At 40.5% G+C, this 19,399-nt stretch overlaps 2 protein-coding genes across 6 annotated transcripts in view; one reads left to right on the plus strand and one right to left on the minus strand.

Annotated features, from left to right (window-relative positions):
- Nucleotides 1–12,885: 12,885 nt before the first annotated feature.
- RPL15 (ribosomal protein L15) lies at nucleotides 12,886–17,082 on the minus strand. Its single transcript, XM_059162496.1, has 4 exons — nucleotides 16,970–17,082; nucleotides 16,125–16,313; nucleotides 15,664–15,800; nucleotides 12,886–14,894 (listed from the first exon to the last, which is right to left on the minus strand). Exons 2-4 carry the CDS (start codon nucleotides 16,294–16,296, stop codon nucleotides 14,589–14,591), a joined length of 615 nt encoding a protein of 204 aa, XP_059018479.1. The 5' UTR covers nucleotides 16,297–16,313; nucleotides 16,970–17,082; the 3' UTR covers nucleotides 12,886–14,588.
- An 84-nt stretch (nucleotides 17,083–17,166) lies between these two features.
- NKIRAS1 (NFKB inhibitor interacting Ras like 1) overlaps nucleotides 17,167–19,399 on the plus strand; it is a 76,055-nt gene continuing 73,822 nt past the window's right edge. For 2 of the 5 annotated variants that reach the window (XM_059162493.1, XM_059162494.1), the window contains exon 1: nucleotides 17,176–17,364. The gene's annotated coding sequence lies outside the window, so the exon portion shown is untranslated. Of the gene's footprint in view, nucleotides 17,365–19,399 lie in introns of all 5 variants that reach the window. The other 3 variants (XM_059162491.1, XM_059162492.1, XM_059162495.1) reach the window with 3 other exon arrangements.

Below are 19,399 nucleotides of genomic sequence, written 5' to 3' on the forward strand. Positions count from 1 at the left end.
AGCTCTGGAGTTCCACAGTTCTCATTGCTAAGTGAAATTGGTCTTGGCTGGTTTTCTTGCTAATCTTCTGGGAGAGGGGCCTGTTGCAGTAATTCTCAAATGTCTTTGCCTGAGGTAGAATCTCACTGCCATTGCCAGAGGCCAGGCAAAGCAATCTGCTCATGTTTGCTGTTGGGAGCTTTTTTTCCCTGAATGCTTTCTGTACAGCTTTGGAGGACAGGCATGAAAATGGCGGCCTCCCAATCTCTGGCCTGTAGGAGCTGAAGGCTCAGGGCCTCATTCCTCAGTGTGCCCTGAGAGAAAAGCAGTTAATCCCTCCCATCTCCCTGGTTTCTGGCCACACTCTATGCTCACCCAGCCTGTGGCCAAACATTTCTATCTCTGGTGCATGGCGCCATTTAGAGTCTCCAAACACAGCAGATTCTTGCAGCACATTCCCATGCCACTCCTCCTAGAGGAGGAAGGTGAGTCTTCCCAGATCTACCACCCATGGGGTTCCTGCTTGAAGAGCAGTGTCCTGATGGTGCCTCAGATCATGGTTTAAGGTAAACCTGAGTTGAGAGCATCTTGTTGCCTCTGTTTCTGCCACCGACTTCCCTGCTCCAATACCTGGGAGCACTGCCACCCCTGGTCAGATCCCCCTGGTCTTTTTGTGACCCTATGGGTCCTAAGACCACACTGTCCCTGTCCCCACCCCCCACTTAGCCTCTGGAGTGATGTCCCTCAGTGGAACAGACTTCTAGAAGTTCTGATTTTGTGCTCTGCTGCTCTGCCACTTGCCAGGAGCCGGCCCCTCCTCCCCACCGTCTATCTTCCCATATATCACCTCATATTCACTTCTCCACACGTCCTACCTTCCAGAAACTGGTTGCTTTTCTGTTCCTAGAATTGCTGCTATTCTTCTCTTTGATCTCCTGTTGAGTTTGTACGTGTTAAGAATGGTTTGATAACTATCTAGCTGAACTTCTGGGACCTGATGATATTTAGGTCTCCACTCCCCCACCATCTTGCCCCAGAATCTTGAAAATTGACTCTTGAGAGAAATCTCAGGCAGCTATCATGACCTAAGTAGATCCCTTTGTCCCACTACAGAAATACTTCTCTCTAAGAGATCTGACCTAGGGGTGCCTGGGTGGCTCAGTCATTAAGGATCTGCCTTAGGCTCAAGGTCATTATCCCAGGGTTCCTGGGATCAAGCCCTGCATTGGAAACCCTGCTCAGCAGGAAGCCTGCTTCTCCCTCTCCCACTCCCCCAGCTTGTGTTCCCTCTCTTGCTGTGTCTCTCTCTGTCAAATAAATAAATAAAAGCTTCGAAAAAATTAAAAAAATATATGACCTAGACATCCAGACTCTCAGAATACTCTTTCTTCCAGGTGGAATTGGAAAATTACTGACAAACCTCAAGTTATTGTTTTATCCACTTTACCCAAGAACTTGAAGCCATGTGCCCAAGATGATTCCAGCCAGGAATTGGGAGTACAGGAGTTTGAATTCCAGTGATCTGACTCCAGCCTCCTTGTCTTTAACTATCACCCTACTAACACACAGCACTCTCTTTCATGTTCATAATGGGAGATAGAAACACAAGAGAGACTAAGAAGCTTGCCTGAGGCATCACAGTGAGTCCCAAATGGTAAAAGTAGATTATCTTTTTTAAAAATCGCATTTTTTAAAGTTTATTTATTTATTTATTTACTTATTTTTAGTGATCTTTATATCCAATATGGGGGTTGAACTCATAGCCTTGAGATCAAGAGTCACATGTTCAGGGTGCCTGGGTGGCTGACTTGGTTAAGTATCTGCTTTTGGGTTATGTCATGATCCCAGGATCTTGGGATTGAATCGGGTTCCTGGCTCAGGGAGGAGTCTCCTTGTCCCCCTGTTATGCTCTCTCTCAAATATATAAATAAAATCTTTTTTTTTTAAAGATTTTGAACTGATCCAGCCAAATTCCCCCAAACTAGATTACCTAGTTGGATATGTATGTGGGTCTTTCCTTCCTGTTAACCTCTTGATTCTTCTAAAATTCTCTTCGAATAGTTTCTCCTGTTCCCAGCTACACTACAGAGTAGCAAGGAGGTCAGCATGGTGACAGAGATGACCACAAAGAGCTCTAGAAGATAAAGGGGATCTTGAATAGTCTGGCCACCCAATCCCACTTGGAGACCATTCTCAATCTACAAGCCCTGGAGATTAAAGTTTTATTTTATTTTAAAAAGGAAGTGACTTTTGTTTTGTTTTTTAGTACTAGCAACTATACTGTATATGAATATGATTCTAGGCAACATATAGTATTATGCCCAGGATTGGAATTTCTGTATCATATGATAATTCTATTTTTAATTTTTTGAGAAAACTCCATACTGTTTTCCACAGTGACTACAACAGTTTCATTCCCACCACCAGTGCATGAGGACTCCTTTTTCTCCACACTCTCTTGAATGAGGCTTATTTCCTGTGTGTGTGTGTGTGTGTGTGTGTGTGTGTGTGCATGTGTGTGTGTTTAGCTATTCTGATAAATATGAGGTGATATCTCATTGTGGTTTTGACTTGCATTTACTTGATGACGAGTGATGTTGAGCTTCTTTTCATGTGTCCACTGGCCAATTGTGTGTTTTCTTTGGAAAAATGTTTGTTCATGTGTTCTGCCCATTTGTAATGGCATTATTTGGGGTTTTGGTGTTGAGTTGTATCTCTTTGGATATTTTGGAATTTAACCCTTTATCATATATGTCATTTACAAATATCTCCTCCCATTTCACAGATTGTCTTTTAGATTTCTTGATTGTTTCCTTTGCTGTGCAGAAGTTTTTTTTTCTTTTTTCTTTTAAGATTTTATTTATTTATTTGACAGAGAGAGATTACAAGTAGGCAGAGAGGCAGGCAGAGAGAGAGAGAGGAGGAAGCAGGCTCCCGCCGAGCAGAGAGCCCAATGTGGGAATTGATCCCAGGACGCTGAGATCATGACCTGAGCTGAAGGCAGTGGCTTAACCCATTGACCCACCCAGGCACCCAACAGAAGTTTTTATTTTGATATAGTTCCAGTAGTTTATCTTTGCTTTTATTTCCCTTGCCTGAGGAGACATATCTAGAGAAATGCTGCTATGGCTGACATCAGAGAAATTACTGCCTATGCTCTCTTCTAGTATTTTCATGGTTTCAGGTGTCAAATTTAGGTCCTTAATCCATTTCGAGTTCATTTTTGTGTATATTGTAAGAATGTGGTCCACTTTCATTCTTTGGGGTATTGCTGTCCAGTTTTCCCAACACCATTTGATGAAGAGACTGTCTTTTTCCCATTGCATGTTCTTGCCTCCTTTGTCATAGATTAATTAACCACATAATCATGAGTTTATTTCTGAGTTCTCTATTCTGTTCTATTAATCTATGTGTCTGTTTTTGTGTTGGTACCATGCTGTTTTGATTACTATAGCTTTGTAGTATATCTTGAAATCTGGGATTGTGATACGTCCAGTTTTGTTCTTCTTTTTCAAGATTGCTTTGGCTATTCAGGATCTTTTGTTCCATACAAATTTTAGGATTATCTGTTCTAGTTCTGTGAAAAAATGTTATTGATATTTTGATAGGGACTGCATTAATTCTGTAGATTACTTTGGGTAGTATGGACACTTTAACAATATTTATTCTTCCAATCTATGATCATAGCATATCTTTCCCTTTGTTTGTGTCATCTCTAGTTTCTTTCATTTCTGTCTTATAGTTTTCAGAATATGGGTCTTTTACCTTCTTAAGTTTATTCCTAGGTATTTTATTATTTTTGGTACAATTATAAATGGAATTGTTTCCTAAAATTTTTTTCCTACTATTCCATTATTAGCATATAGACATGCAACAGATTTGTGTATATTGGTTTTATATACTGCAACTTTATTTAATTCATTTATCAGTTCTAAGAGCTTTTTGGTAGAATCTTTAGGATTTTCTGTATATAGTATCATGTCACTTATAAATAGTGAAATGTTTACTTCTTCCTTACCAATTTGGATACCTTTATTTCTTTTTCTTGTCTGATTGCTGTGGCTAGGACTTGCAGTACTATGTCAAATAAAGGTAGTGAGAATGGATATCCTTGTTTTATTCCTGATCTTAGGGGAAAAGCTCTTATTTTGCACCATTGAATATAATGTTAGCAGTGGATTTTTCATTTATGCCTTTTATTATGTATGTTCCCTCTAAACCTACTTGGTTGAGGTTTTTTTTTTTTTTAATCATGAATGGATGTTGTACTTTATCAAATGCTTTTCTGCATCTATCAAAATGATCATATAATTTTCATCCTTTCTCTTAATGTGATGTATCACACTGATTTGCAAAATTTTTTAAATAAATTTTTTATTTTATTTTTTAAAGCTTTTTTTTTTTTTTTTTAAGATTTTGTTCATTTATTTGACAGAGAGAGAACACAAGCAGGAAAAGTGGCAGGGAGAGAGAGAAGCAGTTGCCCACTGAGCAGAGAGCCTGACATGGGGCTCAATCCCAGGACTCCAGGATCATGACCTAAGCCAAACACAGACACTTAACCAACTGAGCCACCCAGGTGCCCCTGACTTGCAAATATTAAACTACACTTGCACCCCAGGAATAAATCCCACTTGATAGTGGTGAATGTTTCTTAAAATGTGTTTTTGGATTCTGTTTTGTTGAGGATTTTTGTTTTGTTGAGGATTTTTATTTTGTTGAGGATTTTTACATCGATATTCATGAGAGATATTGGCCTTTGGTTCTCTTTCCTTGTGATGTCTTTATCTGGTTTTGGTATCAGGGTAATGCTAGCATCACAAAATGAATTTGGAACCTTCTCTTCCCTTCTATTTTTTGGAACAGTTAATGAAAAATAGGTGTTCACTCTTCTTTAAATGTCTGGTAGAATTTACCTGTGAAACTGTCTGGTCCTGGACTTTTGTTTGGTGGGAGTTGTTTTTTTTTTTTTTTTTTTTTTTTTAAAGATTTTATTTATTTCTTTGACAGACACAGATCACAAGTAGGCAGAGAGGCAAGCAGAGAGAGAGAGGGGGGAAGCAGGCTCCCTGCCAAGCAGAGAGCCCAATGTGGGGCTCGATCGCAGGACCCTGAGATCATGACCTGAGCCAAAGGCAGAGGCTTTAACCCACTGAGCCACCCAGGCGCCCCTGGTGGGAGTTTTTTTAACACTAATTCAATTTCATTGTTGGTAATTGGTCTATTCAGCTTTTTTATTTCTTCCTGATTTAGTTTTGGGAGGTTATATGTTCCTAGGAATTTATCCACTTTTTCTAGGTTGTCCAATTTTTTGTCATATAATTGTTCATAATATTTTCTTATAATCCTTTGCATTTTTGTGGTGTCAGTTGTTATTTCTCCTCTATCATTTCTGATTTTGTTTATTTGACTTCTCTCTCTCTCTCTCTCTCTCTCTTTCTCTCTCTCTCATGAATCTAGCTAAAGGTTTATCAATTTTGCTGCTCTTTTCAAAGAACCAGCTCCTGGTTTCATTGATTTGTTCTATTGCTTTTTAGTTTCTACTTTGTTTATTTATGCTCTAATCTTTATTACTTCCTTTCTTCTATGGTTTTGGGCTTTCTTTGTTCTTCTTTTTCTAGGTCCTTTAGGTGTAAGGTTAGGCTCTTTATTTGAGAGTTTTCTTTCTTGAGATATAAAGGCAGTAGCTTTTAAAATATAATGACATTTATGAAGAATAATAAGAGGAAGAGCACCATACTGAAACAGCAATAATGCTGTTGCTCAAAGCGTTTTCAAAACTTCAAAAGTATTTTGCATGTCACATAAAACAATCAGTGATATTGTAGCCTTACACATATTTATTTCTACCATTACATTGTAGGATGCATTTCAGTAGGCAAACTTTTCAGTTGGTGGCTAACATCTTCAGTGTGATTTTGATCTTTGAGTTAGGCACTTCTCGAACTTGTTCTTAGGTTTTGTTATTGATCCTATACTGGGGCCTCCAATTCTCTCTTCACTGACTAATTTTAAGAAAGGGAAGAGCCAGGGTATGGTAAGGACATAGAGGATCAAATCTATCAGCAGTCATTATACCAACATATACCATACAAAAATGACCAAGAATGAACAAATTAGAGAACTAAATTGGGAAGGGGTGGAACATTCAGCTATTTTTTATCCTAATCACAATACTAATGTGGGTGTGTTAGCAGCAATAGATTCTAAAAGAATCCAACTACAGGCCAACAGACAGAATTCTTTAATGTGAGTGATCATATTTGGGATTTTCCTTTCTGATAAGTGAAACTTCTAGCTTAGTTAATAATCAGCCTTTGGGAGTGCCTGGCTGGTTCAGTTGGAAGAGCATGCTACTCTTGATCTCCGGGTTGGGAGTTTGAGCCCTATGTTGGGTGTGGAGATTACCAAAAAACCAACCAAACAAACAAACAAAAATCAACCGGGGTGCCTGGGTGGCTCAGTGGGTTAAAGCCTCTGCCTTCGGCTCAGGTCATGATCTCAGGGTCCTGGGATCAAGCCCCACTTTGGGCTCTCTGCTCAGCAGAGAGCCTGCTTCCTCCTCTCTCTCTGCCTGCCTCTCTGCCTACTTGTGATCTCTGTCAAATAAATAAATAAAATCTTTAAAGAAAAAATCAACCTCTGGAACTTAAATGGTCTGTTTACAGTCTCAGAGAAAGAAGTTTAGTGATTAGATGGCTGATAATTATATTACCTATCAATTACTATTTCTAAATCAACTAGGATTGCCAAATAATCAACCTCTTTTTGCTTGCAATGAGAATTGCAAGCAAAAGAGTTCAGATGGTCATGGTATAACAAATTAAATGGTTCAGTCAATTTTAAAGGTGAGTCTTCCTTCACTAAGATTTGAGAGTGAGCTGTGAAGTATGAATTCCAGATGTTTCATTAAATTTGAATGCTTTAATTATGAGTTTTGAAGGTACAAGCTAACCAAGCCACCTTTGCAGAGATTTTTTTTTAAGGTAACCTGATCGGTATTTCCTAATAAAGGCCTCTGTTTTGTTTTTCCTATATAAAAATAGATTAAAAACTATATGTATAATGATGATGTTCACTGCAGCATTAATAACAATAGCTAAAATCTATGAATGAGGTAAATGTTCAAGCAACATTCCCAAGGCTGAACTATAAGATATTGATGGGGCTGTGGGGAGAGGGTTACTGGGCAAAACTGCCAATTTGGGTGAGTCTCTGTGGGGTGGTCAAGATATAATTTGTGGCTGCGTATCACCTCACAACTGGTATCTCAGCCCAGCTTAGCCCTTCTAGGACAAATCCAATGACTGTTTTTATTCCAAATAATGAATATTTATAAACTTATTTTGAGTATCCAGTACTTGAGTTGGGGTGTGTGGGGGGGAGCGGGAAATGCAGGCTACATTGAAGCCTGTGGAAAACTAAAGGTCTTTATCAACCCAAATATTCATTCTTAGTAAAGTTGTAGCAGTTCTTTCTTGTATAGTTAATGCTGATGGGATAAAACTCTTTTTTGTTGTTATTGTTTTTGTTTTTGTTTTTAAAGTAAGCTCTACACCCAATGTGGGGCCTGAACTCACCATCCACAAATCAAGGGGTCGCATGCTCTACTAACTGAGCCAACCCAAATCCCCATGGAACAAAACTCTTGTCTAGAATTTCTATAAACCCAATATCAACCCAGCAAAGGAAATGGAATCATACACACCTTAAAAATCTGTGGCAATAAATATTATTCTGATAAGAAATTTATGCATCAAACAGATTTTGTATGGGAAAACCAGACGTTAGATACCTCATTTTTACCTACTGAGAATTACCACAAAAAAGAAAAGAATGTCAAGGGTCTAAAGCAGCAGACCTGTACAACAGAACTTTCTCTGATGGTTAAAATATTTTCTGTACTTTCCAAAGTGATAAACAGTGTAGCCGTTGAGCACCTGAAACGTGGCTAGTAGGACTGAAGAATTGACATTTTTTTTTTTTTAAGGTAGGCTCCATGCCCAGCATGGAGCCCAATGTGGGGCTTGAACTTATGACCCTGAGATCAAGACCTGAGTTGAGATCAAGAGTTGAATGCTTAGCCAACTGAGCCCTTAGGTGCCCCTGAAGAACTGACTTCTAAAATTATTTAAAAAATTTTTTTAAAGATTGTATTTATTTTTTAGAGAGAGAGAGCACACACATGAGAGAGAATGAGAGCATAAGAGAGCAGGAGCAGGGGCAGGAGTGGGGGCAAAGGGAGAGGGAGAAGCAGGCTCCCAGCTAAGCAGGAAACCATATATGGGGCTAGATCCCAGGACACTGGGATCATGACCTGAGCGGAAGGCGGAAGCTTAACTGACTGAGCCACCCAGGCATCCCCTAAAATTGTATTTAATTTAAATATAGTCACAGCTGACTAGTGGCTACCACATTGGACGGCACAATTCTAAAGTATTTTCCAGTAAATATTTGTGTGGTTTCCAGAAAGAAACCATGTCACATAATAAAGTGGCAGGCAAACTGTTTGCTGAGTTGTATGTAGATAACCTTAATTTGTATTAAAAGAAAAATCAACTCAGTAGGTGGTTGCATTCTCTGTAAAGAGTTTAAAAACAACAAAAGCTGGCTAAATGTCATCACTGTTTTTACTACCTTTACATGCTGACAATTTTAAACAATGTCAGTTACAGAGTACTCCTCTTTGCCAGGGTGGACGGCAGTAGTTTCTGCTCTGCCCCCTTGGTATACCAGCTCTTCTCCACAATACCTCACACATATACAAGGACAAAAGAAAATCAATGGATTAGTGTATGTGATGGCTATTAGAGTTATTCACAAATAAATGGTTCTTCCTCTCCTACCAGACACATGGTAAGATTTCACTTCCTTACCCCTTAATCTCAGACTTGCTTCTGAAAATCTCAGCAGAAGCACTAAAAGCCAGGGCATGCTATACTGTGCTCTCTTGGCCCTTTGCCTTGGGCACATGGCAATGTTCCAGAGAGCAGCTACTCCAATAGCCTGGTTTCTAGAGAGGGGACCATGATGAACCTTCATGATGAACCTAATATGTGCAAGAAATAAACCTATTATTTTAAGCCACTGAGATTTGGGGGAATGCTTTTTACTATAGCTTAATCAAGTCTGCCTTACTGATACCATATACCTACTAATATCCCTTAGCAATTTCAGAATTTAGAGATGAAATCACAGCTCAGAATCAAAAGGATAAAATGAACAGTTGAGTTTCCAGAACTTACTCTATAGAAAGTCACCTTCAAGAATATTTTTATTCCAGGGCACCTGGGTGGCTCAGTTGGTTAAGTTACTGCCTTTGCCTCAGCGCATAATCCTGGAGTCACAGGATCAAGTCCCACATCCAGCTCCCTGCTCGCCAGGGAGTCTGCTTCTCCCACTGACCTCTCTCCTCTCGTGCTCTCTCTCTCTCTCTCTCTTTCTAAAAAATAAATAAGAAAAATATTTTTAAAAAAAGAATATTTTTATTCCAATATAATTAGCATATAGTGTTATATAAGTTTCAGGTATACAATATAGTGATTCAAAAATCCTGTACTCAATTCTCATTACAGAAAGTGTACTTTTAATCCCCTTTACCTATTTACCCCCCCCCCCCATGGTTCTCCCCTCTGGTAAGCACGTTTGTTCTCTGTATTTGAGTTTGATTTTTTTTCTTTTTCTCTTTGTTTATTTGTTTCTTAAATTCCATATATGAGTGAAATCATATAGTATTTGTCTTTCTCTGACTTATTTCACTTAGCATTATATCCTCTAGATCCATCCATGTTATTGCAAATGACAATAATTCATTTTTATGGCTGAATAATATTCCATTGTGTATGTGTATATACAACCTCTTCTTTATTAATTCATCTATCAATGGACACTTGGGTTGCTTCCATATCTTGGCTATGTTAAGTAATGCTACAGTAAACCTAGGGGTGTATATATCTTTTCAAATTAGTGTTTTCATTTTCTTTGTGTAAATACCCAGGGCTGGAATTTCTAGGTCATATGGTAATTCTATTTTTTAATTTTTTGAGGAAACTCCATACTGTTTTCCCTACAGTGGCTACACCAGTTTGCATTCCCAACAACAGTGCATGAGGATTCCTTTTTCTTTCTTTCTTTTTTTAAAAGATTTTATTTATTTATTTGACAGAGAGAGACACAGTGAGAGAGGGAACACAAGCAGGGGTAATCAGAGAACGAGAAGCAGGCTCTCCCTCTTGCCAAGTAGGGAGCCCACTGCAGGGCTTGATCCCAGGACCCTGGGATTATGACCTGAACCAAAAGCAGCAACTTAACAACTGAGCCACCCAGGTGTCCCTGAGGATTCCTTTTTCTCCACAACCCCCCTCCCCCATGTTTCTTGTGTTCCTGTGTTATTTTAGCCATTCTGACACGTGTGAGGTGAAACCTACTGTTGTTTTGATTTGCATTTACTTGATGGTAAGTGATACTGAGCATCTTTTCATCTATCCATTGGCCATCTTTGGAGAAATGTTTGTTCATGTCTTCTGCACATTTTTAATTGCATTATTTGGGGTTTTTTCAGTTTTGAGTTGTACAACTTCTTTATATATTTCAGATATTAATCACTTATCAGATAGAGCATTTGCAAATGGCTTCTTCCACTCTGTAGGTTGTCTTTTAGTTTTCTTGATTGTTTCCTTTGCTATGCAGATTTTTATTTTGATGTAGTTCCAATACTTTATTTTTGCTTTTGTTTCCCTTGCCTGAGGAGACATATCTAGAAGAATGTTGCTAAGGCCAACGTCAAAAATTACTGCCTATTCTCTCTTCTAGGATTTTCATGGTTGCAGGTCTCACATTTAGGTCTTATCAATTTTGAGTTTATTTTTGTGTATGGTGTGGGAAACTGGTCCAGCTCTAAGTTGTTTTGCCTTTTTTAAAGATTTTATTTATTTGACAGAGAGACACAGCGAGAAAGGGAACACAAGCAAGGGGAATGGGAGATGGAGAAGCAGGCTTCCTACCAAAAAGAAAGCTCAAATGTGGGGCTCCATCCTAGGACCCTGGCTGGAATCATGACCTGAGCTGAAGGCAGCTGCTTAACAACTGAGCCACCTAGGCGCCCCCCAGCTATAAGAGCAGAGTAATGATGGTTAGCAATAAGCTAGCAACCACCCTCCATTTAATACAGTATGGATTCTGGTAGAAAAATGGACAAAAGATTATAAAGAAAGGTCACTGTAAAGCAAACCTAAGGCTTTTTTTTTTAAGGCCAACATTTTTCTTTCTTTCTTTCTTTTTTTTAATATTTTATTTATTCATTTGACAAGACGGGGGGGGGGGGGGGAGAAAGAGAGACAGGCAGGCAGAGGGAGAAAGACTCCCTGCTGAGCAGGGAGCCAAATGCAGGACTCCATCCCAGGATCCAGGGATAATGAACCGAAGGCAGAGGCTCAACCAACTGAGCCATCCGGGCGCCCCCAAACACAACTCTTATAAATAAGGCTCAACTTTACTTATTCAATTAGTTAGGGTCAAGCGAGGCTAGTTTGCCATAAGAATGAACACAACTAACACAGCGGCTTAACACAAAATATTCTCACTTGTCCAGTCTGATAGGGATTGAGCAGTTTTCTTCCTCTTGTAGCTATGCTATTTGGATTATTGGCCTCCACTGGTATACCAACCCTTGTCTTGGAAGAAGTAATAAATCATTTGTGTTCATTCCAAGAATGTCATAAAACTCCAACCTAATTGTATAAAGGACCAGGAAAACATAGTTTAGGTATGTGTCCAGAGGGAAAAAACGACTATGATGCGCACATGGCTTTGCCTCTGCCACACTCTTAAGTGCAAAAATGAAACTAGGTAAGAATACCATTTTTCCTATCAGATTGGTAGAGCAGAATCTCTGCCAATAGTTTTTAACTGCCATTCTACTTCTAGGAATTTAACCTACAGATAAGACTGATATATGCAAAAAAAATTTGTAAAAGCAACAGACTGGAAGTAATTTTAAATGTTCTTCGTTAAGTGGCCACATCAAATTATGATGCATCTGTTATGATGGAATACCATGCAGTCATAAAGTGATGTAGAACAAGCTCTCTGTAACTAAATAAAAAAAAAAAAATCAATATTAACATTTGGGTAAAAAAACAAAGTATTTTTTGTGCACGTATGAATCTCCTGATGAAAATCCAAAAAACTGATCAGATTGTCTCCAGAGGAGACCTGAGACTTTTACTGTCAACCTTAATTGTACCTTTTGAATTTTTAGACATGTCAATGTATTACCTAGTCAAAATTTTAATCTTATTGGGAGGATATGAATTCAGCCACCCACTTTGTGACCTTGAGCAAGTTGCTTCATCTTTAGGTTTGTGTGCTCATCAGAAGAATTGTTATTAATACAACCTGCTTTTGTGGGGTTGTAAGAAGCCAACTGCTCTATTTCTAAAGAAAATTTTGATTTAGGTGTTTTTTAATCACACTTAGAAACATTGACGTAAACAAGAAGATGCTTGTTGGATTATCAGGAAAGCCTCTAAAGTGACATTTAAGATCTGGGAGTTTTCTCATCACAAAGACATTAGGAGTGCTTGGCTTGTCTGAGAACAGCAAAGACACTGCAGTATCAAGAGAGCAGTAGGACATGAATTCAGTGGTGGGGAAGTGTGTAAAGATCACGGAAGTCATCTAGGACTTCAGCTTCTAGCACTGGAATGACAACACTTAAATAGCTACAGTAATGGACAGCAAACTATAGAGTACCAAGAATGTAAGCAAGCCCTTTTTGGAAATAAGGAACACTGACCTTTAGCCTGAACCCTCCCTGTTGTCTTTCCCAAATTAGCGTTGTTTGAAAAAACATTTAAATGGGTATTTTCTAATTCACACAAGCACCAAAGAACCAAGAGGAAAAAATTCTCAAGACTAAATACTATACATTTTATTTTCTCTCAAAGTGACTGTTTCTGCCATTACAATTTTTTGTAGGTTAGGGTGTTTGGCTTGCTTATTAGCATTAGATGACAAAAGATAACAGGTCCATTTTAGTTTAATAAACATTTATTCCTTTAGTTGAACAACCTCTACACACAAAATATATATATGGTTTAGGATCTCTTGAGTGGAAAAGGAATTTAGGTCTCAAGAGGTTTTGAGCCTTTTTCTGGTCATCATTTAACTGAGCCTAAGACCCCTAAAAAAAAAAATGTAAAAACTGGTTCAAGGAAACCAGCAATTAGATTTTGAAATCAAACTACGGATTAAGTTAGCGAACTTAAAATTGGGGCAATTCCTCTCCTGTAGTTCCTACACACCCAAATTCACCCTGAAAAACAAAAACCTCATCTACTGTTAAGACAAAATGGACACACAATAGTGGTATACTGAACATCAACATGGGCACAATTGATGGGACTGGCAGATTTTGAGGGGTTTGAATTAAGGAGGAGAAAAATGACTGGGCTAACACATGTACGGATTAGATTGGAAACTATAGACTTGTATTGACACCAACTACATGACTTTTCTCAATAGCCTATGGGAATGTTTAAGTGGGTTGATCCAAGATAACTTGGGACTTGGAATGAGCAATGACAAACTTTTAAAGCCAACCCCATTTTTTCTCCTGAGGTGGCTAGTGGATTCATAAAGGTCACAAAGACCATGGATAAAGTATTTAAGATTCTAATCAAAGCCAATTTTAATTTTTTATCCTCACACTTCAAAGGTTATCTGAGGGCCACCAGTTTCCCAATTCTAGCACTAATTACTGGCTTACATTATCTTAGTCTTCTCATTTACCTAATGTTCAATTTCCATCAGTTTTCATAGAGACCATTAACTAACCGCTTTACAGGAAATTCAGGATTCCACAGATCCTATGGAGTTATGGGATACAACCAGGAGCCTCCACATTTTATGTTAACTTCAACAGTCCTGTGGAGACCAAGGCAATTTTGCTTTGGTTAAGCAGGATGTATTTTCATTTTTAAGAAAACCTTCCTGTAACAGGTAGGTTTATTCAGTTCTCTTAAAAAATTGGTGGGATTCTTTTTAAGTATCCTTTCCAAAGCAACAGTTACATAGTTGGAATATTGGATTCAGTATAAAAAAATGTAGTTCCTAGTTAATGCTGTTTGCGTATGATCATGATTAAAGATTAGGATAGTCTTCACATTTCCAAGTTAGATCCAGTTTTAAAAGCTTCTTCTTTCCAAACCCCTAATAACAGCCATTTGAGAGTAAACCAAAGCATTACATCACCCCAATGAAGCTGTAGGTTTCATTACATGCACCAACAAATCTACATGGCTAGCTTATGCATTCCACTTTTACAGAATTTATTTTATACCTATTATACCAAACAGTATTTTAAACACTGACATATAAACTCCCTAATAAGATAAAGCAAAGACAAAAGTGTTTATCTTATTAGAAACAAGATACACCATCACTTAGTCTTCAAACATTATTGCACTTTAACGTTCATAATGTGACAATGCATTCATGGAACAATCTGCAGACAACTAAATTTAACAGACAAATTAAAGAACACTTTTAAGCAGACATGACTGTCCTAAATTGTTTATTAGGTAAGAATTTTACAAACATTACTTTGATTAGCGGTAACGGTGGAGCTGGAGAGTATTGCGTCTTCTCCATGCCGCACGGCGAGAACCACCAATAGTGTGGTGGAACTTGTGACCCTTTCCAAGGCCACGGCTCTTTCGGCCTGCAGATGTCAGCCCTCGCATCTCCCTGTGCTTGTGGACTGGTTTGGTGATCCACTGGGTATCAGGATTTCTTCTGATAGCTTTATGGAATGGATCAATGAGGATAACCTCAAAGAATTTGTATGTGGAATCTTCCCCAACCCAGTAAGAATTCAAGACTCTTAGAGCCCCGCAGTGACGTCCAGCTCGCTCCTGTAATAGGAAAAAAAGGCTCAAGGTCAGCCTGTTTCCCACAGTAGGAAATTAAGGAAAATCCCCTTTAGTTTACCATACCAGACAAGAAACTCACTAGGGCTGTTCACTTAGCTACCTGAAGATTTGCTAAGCATCTTCCCAGAGGCTAGGACCCCAAATATGAGTAAGACTTACTACAATAAACACATGAAACATTCTTATTTGAAACCACTGCCTATTATCACCCTCTCCTTGACCAAGGCACAAATGTTAGTAATATCTAACAAAATTTAGGAACCTAGTCCTTTTCTAAGACAACTGAGGGATCAGCGAAGTTTTCATACAAAATCTTAATGAGTGTATTATTTTAGGCTTTGCATGGTCACAATGGTCTCTTTAATATAAAATGTCTTTGTCTTTTCTTTTAAAAATAAAAAATTTTCAGTTTACAGAAGGCAACAAACCCTTGTTTATCAACCTCTCGGAGAGAGCACAGCTTCATTTACTAACCCAGAAAGACAACTTACAACTGAACACCGGAAATTAGCCATATGAACAAATGCACAGCTTCTGTACACCTGGGGAGGTATGTTCTTCAAAACAAAGTTTACTTCCCTTCAAAAGCTTAGGTTCCAAGGCTCACACTAACCTTAAAACCCGTTCCATTACACACAAGCAAAGACACAATAACAAAGACTATGACTTCAACAGCAACACTTTACAAAGGTCCTCTAACTCTTCTCCACCATTTCCAGATGACTGATACAACTGCTGAAAAATCACTTACCTCTGCAACAGACTGAAGGCTTCGTGCAAACTTGAGCTGATTAACACCATGATGGACAGGCTTGCCGTAGGTAGCACCCTTAGGAACCGGGCGTTTGCGGCCACCACGACGCACACGAATCCGATATATGACATAACCTATACAAACACATTTACAGTGGTCTTATAAAAGCCAGACTGATGAAGACTCATTAACTTGCTACTAAATGCTGCAATGTCGAATGTATTTTGGGCTGTAAACCAAATACTACATACCTGAAGATAAAATAAATTACCACTTGAGACTTACTCTAAAAACACACATCCCACTGTTTTTCGAAGTACTTTGTGACCCAAGAAGACTAACTTCTCATTCCCACTCTACACGGAGATATTGGAGAGCCATAGTATCTCGTATAAATACCAGTCTTCTAGCATGTCCCCAGGAAGACCATTTTATCCAAGGATCCAGAGACTACTCACCTTGCTTGGCCTTGTACCCCAGCCTGCGCGCTTTATCGGGCCGGGTTGGGCGGGGGGCCCTGTGGAGCGCAGAGAGCTGGCGGTACTGCCAGCAGCGCACCCTGAGAAGAAAGCGCATTACATCGGACTGCTTCTTCCTCCATAGCTCCTGGATGTACTTGTAAGCGCCCATCTTGGCCTAGCTTTGAGCTAAAAAAAACCATGATGCATTTAAAATATGAGACGATCGCGTCCGTCCATCTTAGTTCCCCACCAGGCACAAGAAAACCACTGAGGCTGAAAACGGCTCTCCATGAGCTGCAGGAATAGCTGCGCCCTAGGAAAACAGCTGTCACCTCTGCGACCCTAGCGCGGAGCAGCGCCAAGAAGGGTCTCGGTACATTTTTGATGAATGAATGGCACCAGACCTGAGCACTGAGGAGGGCCGCTGAATGCGGCAGTCGGTGTCCCCTAGGGCCTGGCCTGCAAAGAAACCTCGCCGATACCATAGGTTAAGGTGCTGCGGCCGTTATCCCCGAAGGATGTCTCGAGGAAAATCCACTACTGCACTCAATCCACAGGCCTCGCTTTAGGACCCTCTAGGCCCGGCCTTCCTTTCCTCAGCCCCATGCTTCCTTTTCATTCACGTTACAGGGCCCGCTCGAATTCGCGCCGCCATCACATCACCACCCCAGCCCGCCTCGGGAGCCGCCTCTCCAAGCCCGCGCAGCCCCGCATCCCGATCGAACTCGCGCCGCACAGGACACAGAAGGAGCTCCAAGGACGCAGGGTCCCTGAGTCTGGATGGCTGAAGCGAACGGAGATGAGCGGCGGATGCAACATCGAATAGCAGCAACCCAGCCTACCTGATGGCTGCCGCCCGACGGAAAGGAAAGAGCCTTTCTCCCACAATCCTTTTTGGGCTCCTTCCCCTCAGCGGCGAGCCTCTTTCCGGTGGAAAGCTTCAGGTCTCACGGCCTCATGGGACATGTAGTTCCGGCAGCGAGCCTGGTGGGCGGAGTTCGGCCCGGATTGGACGCAGCCTCCCTTATTATCCCACCCCTCTGGTCCTTAGGATTTGAGTTTAAGACGCAGGGGCTGCTCAAAGAGCGAGAGTCCTTGGTTAGGCCTCGACTGGCCGGCGTCCGCATCGGTCTTGTAGGGGAGGAGGCAAGTTGGGGGCGGGGCTCACGTGGCCGAAGCCGGTCGTGGAGCCACTCTGCCGAAGCACCGCGTCTTTGGAGCCTGTGGAGGTGTTAAGGTTTGTGTCTTGAGGTACAGAGAAGAGCTTAACGCGCCGCAGGCTCCTCACCTGGGGAGTCGCGGCGGGTATCCCAGTGCGGCGCTATCTATCCCCCTTATCCCACTAGCTGCACCCCAGCAAGCCAGATAACACGCTGGTGCTGTCAACGCTTCACGGGTGGGGGCGCGCGCCCCGCCTTCGGGCTTCAGCCTCTGCAGGCCCGGGTTCCGGGGGATTTTACCCTCAAGTAGGGTCGGAGGGTGGGGAACTGGGGGGGGTTAGGGAGGGGTGCGCGGGTGGCTCGGCGCCTTTCCATTTTCGTGCCTTTCCTGCCGACTTGGTCCCAGATTTGCTACGTCAGAACCAGTTTTTTGTTTTTTTTTTAAGAAAGGCAAAATATTTTTATGCCAAGACCTGGTTTGCAGGTGCGAGTGTTTGAGGGAAGAAATGCCGAGAAAATGCTGGCGTTTTGGGTTGAGTTATTTTATTGAGAAACATTTAACCAGTTTTTTGCGTCTCCAGAATATTTTCATTTTTGATGCAGTCATGTAGTTTACCTTCTAACTTATTAGCGGGGTTTTCCCTTTTTTTCCCCCCTATTTTCCTTTTTTTTTTTTTTTAATTGTAGCTTTACCATTGCAGGAATCCTCACATGGTTCATTGATTTATTCAGCAAATATTTATGAAATGCCTAATACGTGCCAGATAGTGTCCCAGCTGCTGGGGGATGCAGCAATAGTGAACGCAGAAATTCTAGCTTTCTTGGAAATGGGCAATAAACATAAATAAGATACATATTATGTTCGGTAAAAAGTACTAATGACAAACGTTAAGGGGAGAGAAAGGAGAGTGTTGGCGTGGGGGTGGGGTCAGAATTTTGGATGAAATATTCGGGATTAGTCTTCCTGAGAAATAACGTTTGAGAAAAATCCGGAAGGATGTGAACCTTGGAGATTTGGGCTGATTTCAGTCAAAAGGAAAATTGCCAAGGCTGTAGTATGCCTTGATTCAAACAGAAACACCAAGGAGGCAGTGTGGCAGGAATGAACCGTAAGGGAAACTAGCAGATAACATGAGAGCGATGGAGGTTCTTAGGTTTTCACACTGCCTGAGATCAGAAACTATTGGAAGATTTTAAGCAGAAGGGTGACTTCTTGTGACTTACATTTTTAAAGGATTATTGGGATTGCAGTTTTGACCCTAAAAGAAGGGAAAATGTTGAAGCAGAGAGACTAGGAAGTTGTATTAGTTTCTTTTTGCTAATGACAGCAAACTTAATATATCACAAATATGTTGTCTTACACCGGTCAGAAATCTCTAGGCTAAAATCAGATTGCTGTGTTCCTTTTAGAGAAGCTAGGGGAGAATCCATTTGCTTGCTTTTTCCACCCTTTTTTTTTTTTTTTTTAAAGATTTTACTTATTTATATGAGAGGAGGGGGGTAGGCACCAGTGCACGGAGAAGAGCAGAGGGAGAGAGACAAGCCAATTCCACATAGGAGGGCAAAGTGAGTTGAGGGGCCAGTCCAATGATCCTGAGACCATGACCCTAGCCAAAACCAAGAGTGAGATGCTCAACCAACGGAACCACCCAGGTGCCCCTGCTATTCCCAGCCTTTAGAGGCCACCAGCATTCTTTGGCTTCTGACCCCTTCGTTCATTTTCAAAGCCAGCAGTATAGCATCTTTGTACTCTCTGTTTCTCTTTCTGACACACTTCTCTCCTTATAAAGATACATGTGATTACACTGGGTCTACCCAGATAGTCCAGTATAGTCTCCCCATTTCAAGCGTCATAATTTAATCACAGCTGCAAAGTTCCTGGTACTTTGTAAAATAAAATACTCACAGGTTTTGGGGATTATCACATAGACATCCTTAAGAGACCAGGTGAGAGAAGTTGGTTCCTCTGATCACTTCATTAGTTGACCTGGTAAGTAAGTGGTCCAGTCCTGGATGTGTTCCAAAGGTGGTGGCTTTACTGGTGGATCAGATGTGGGGTATAAAAAGAAAAATGAGTCAATGATTGGCTATAAAAAATTAATTAATTAAAAA

This window comes from Mustela lutreola, chromosome 2, assembly GCF_030435805.1.
Source record: "Mustela lutreola isolate mMusLut2 chromosome 2, mMusLut2.pri, whole genome shotgun sequence".
Taxonomy (NCBI): domain Eukaryota; kingdom Metazoa; phylum Chordata; class Mammalia; order Carnivora; family Mustelidae; genus Mustela; species Mustela lutreola.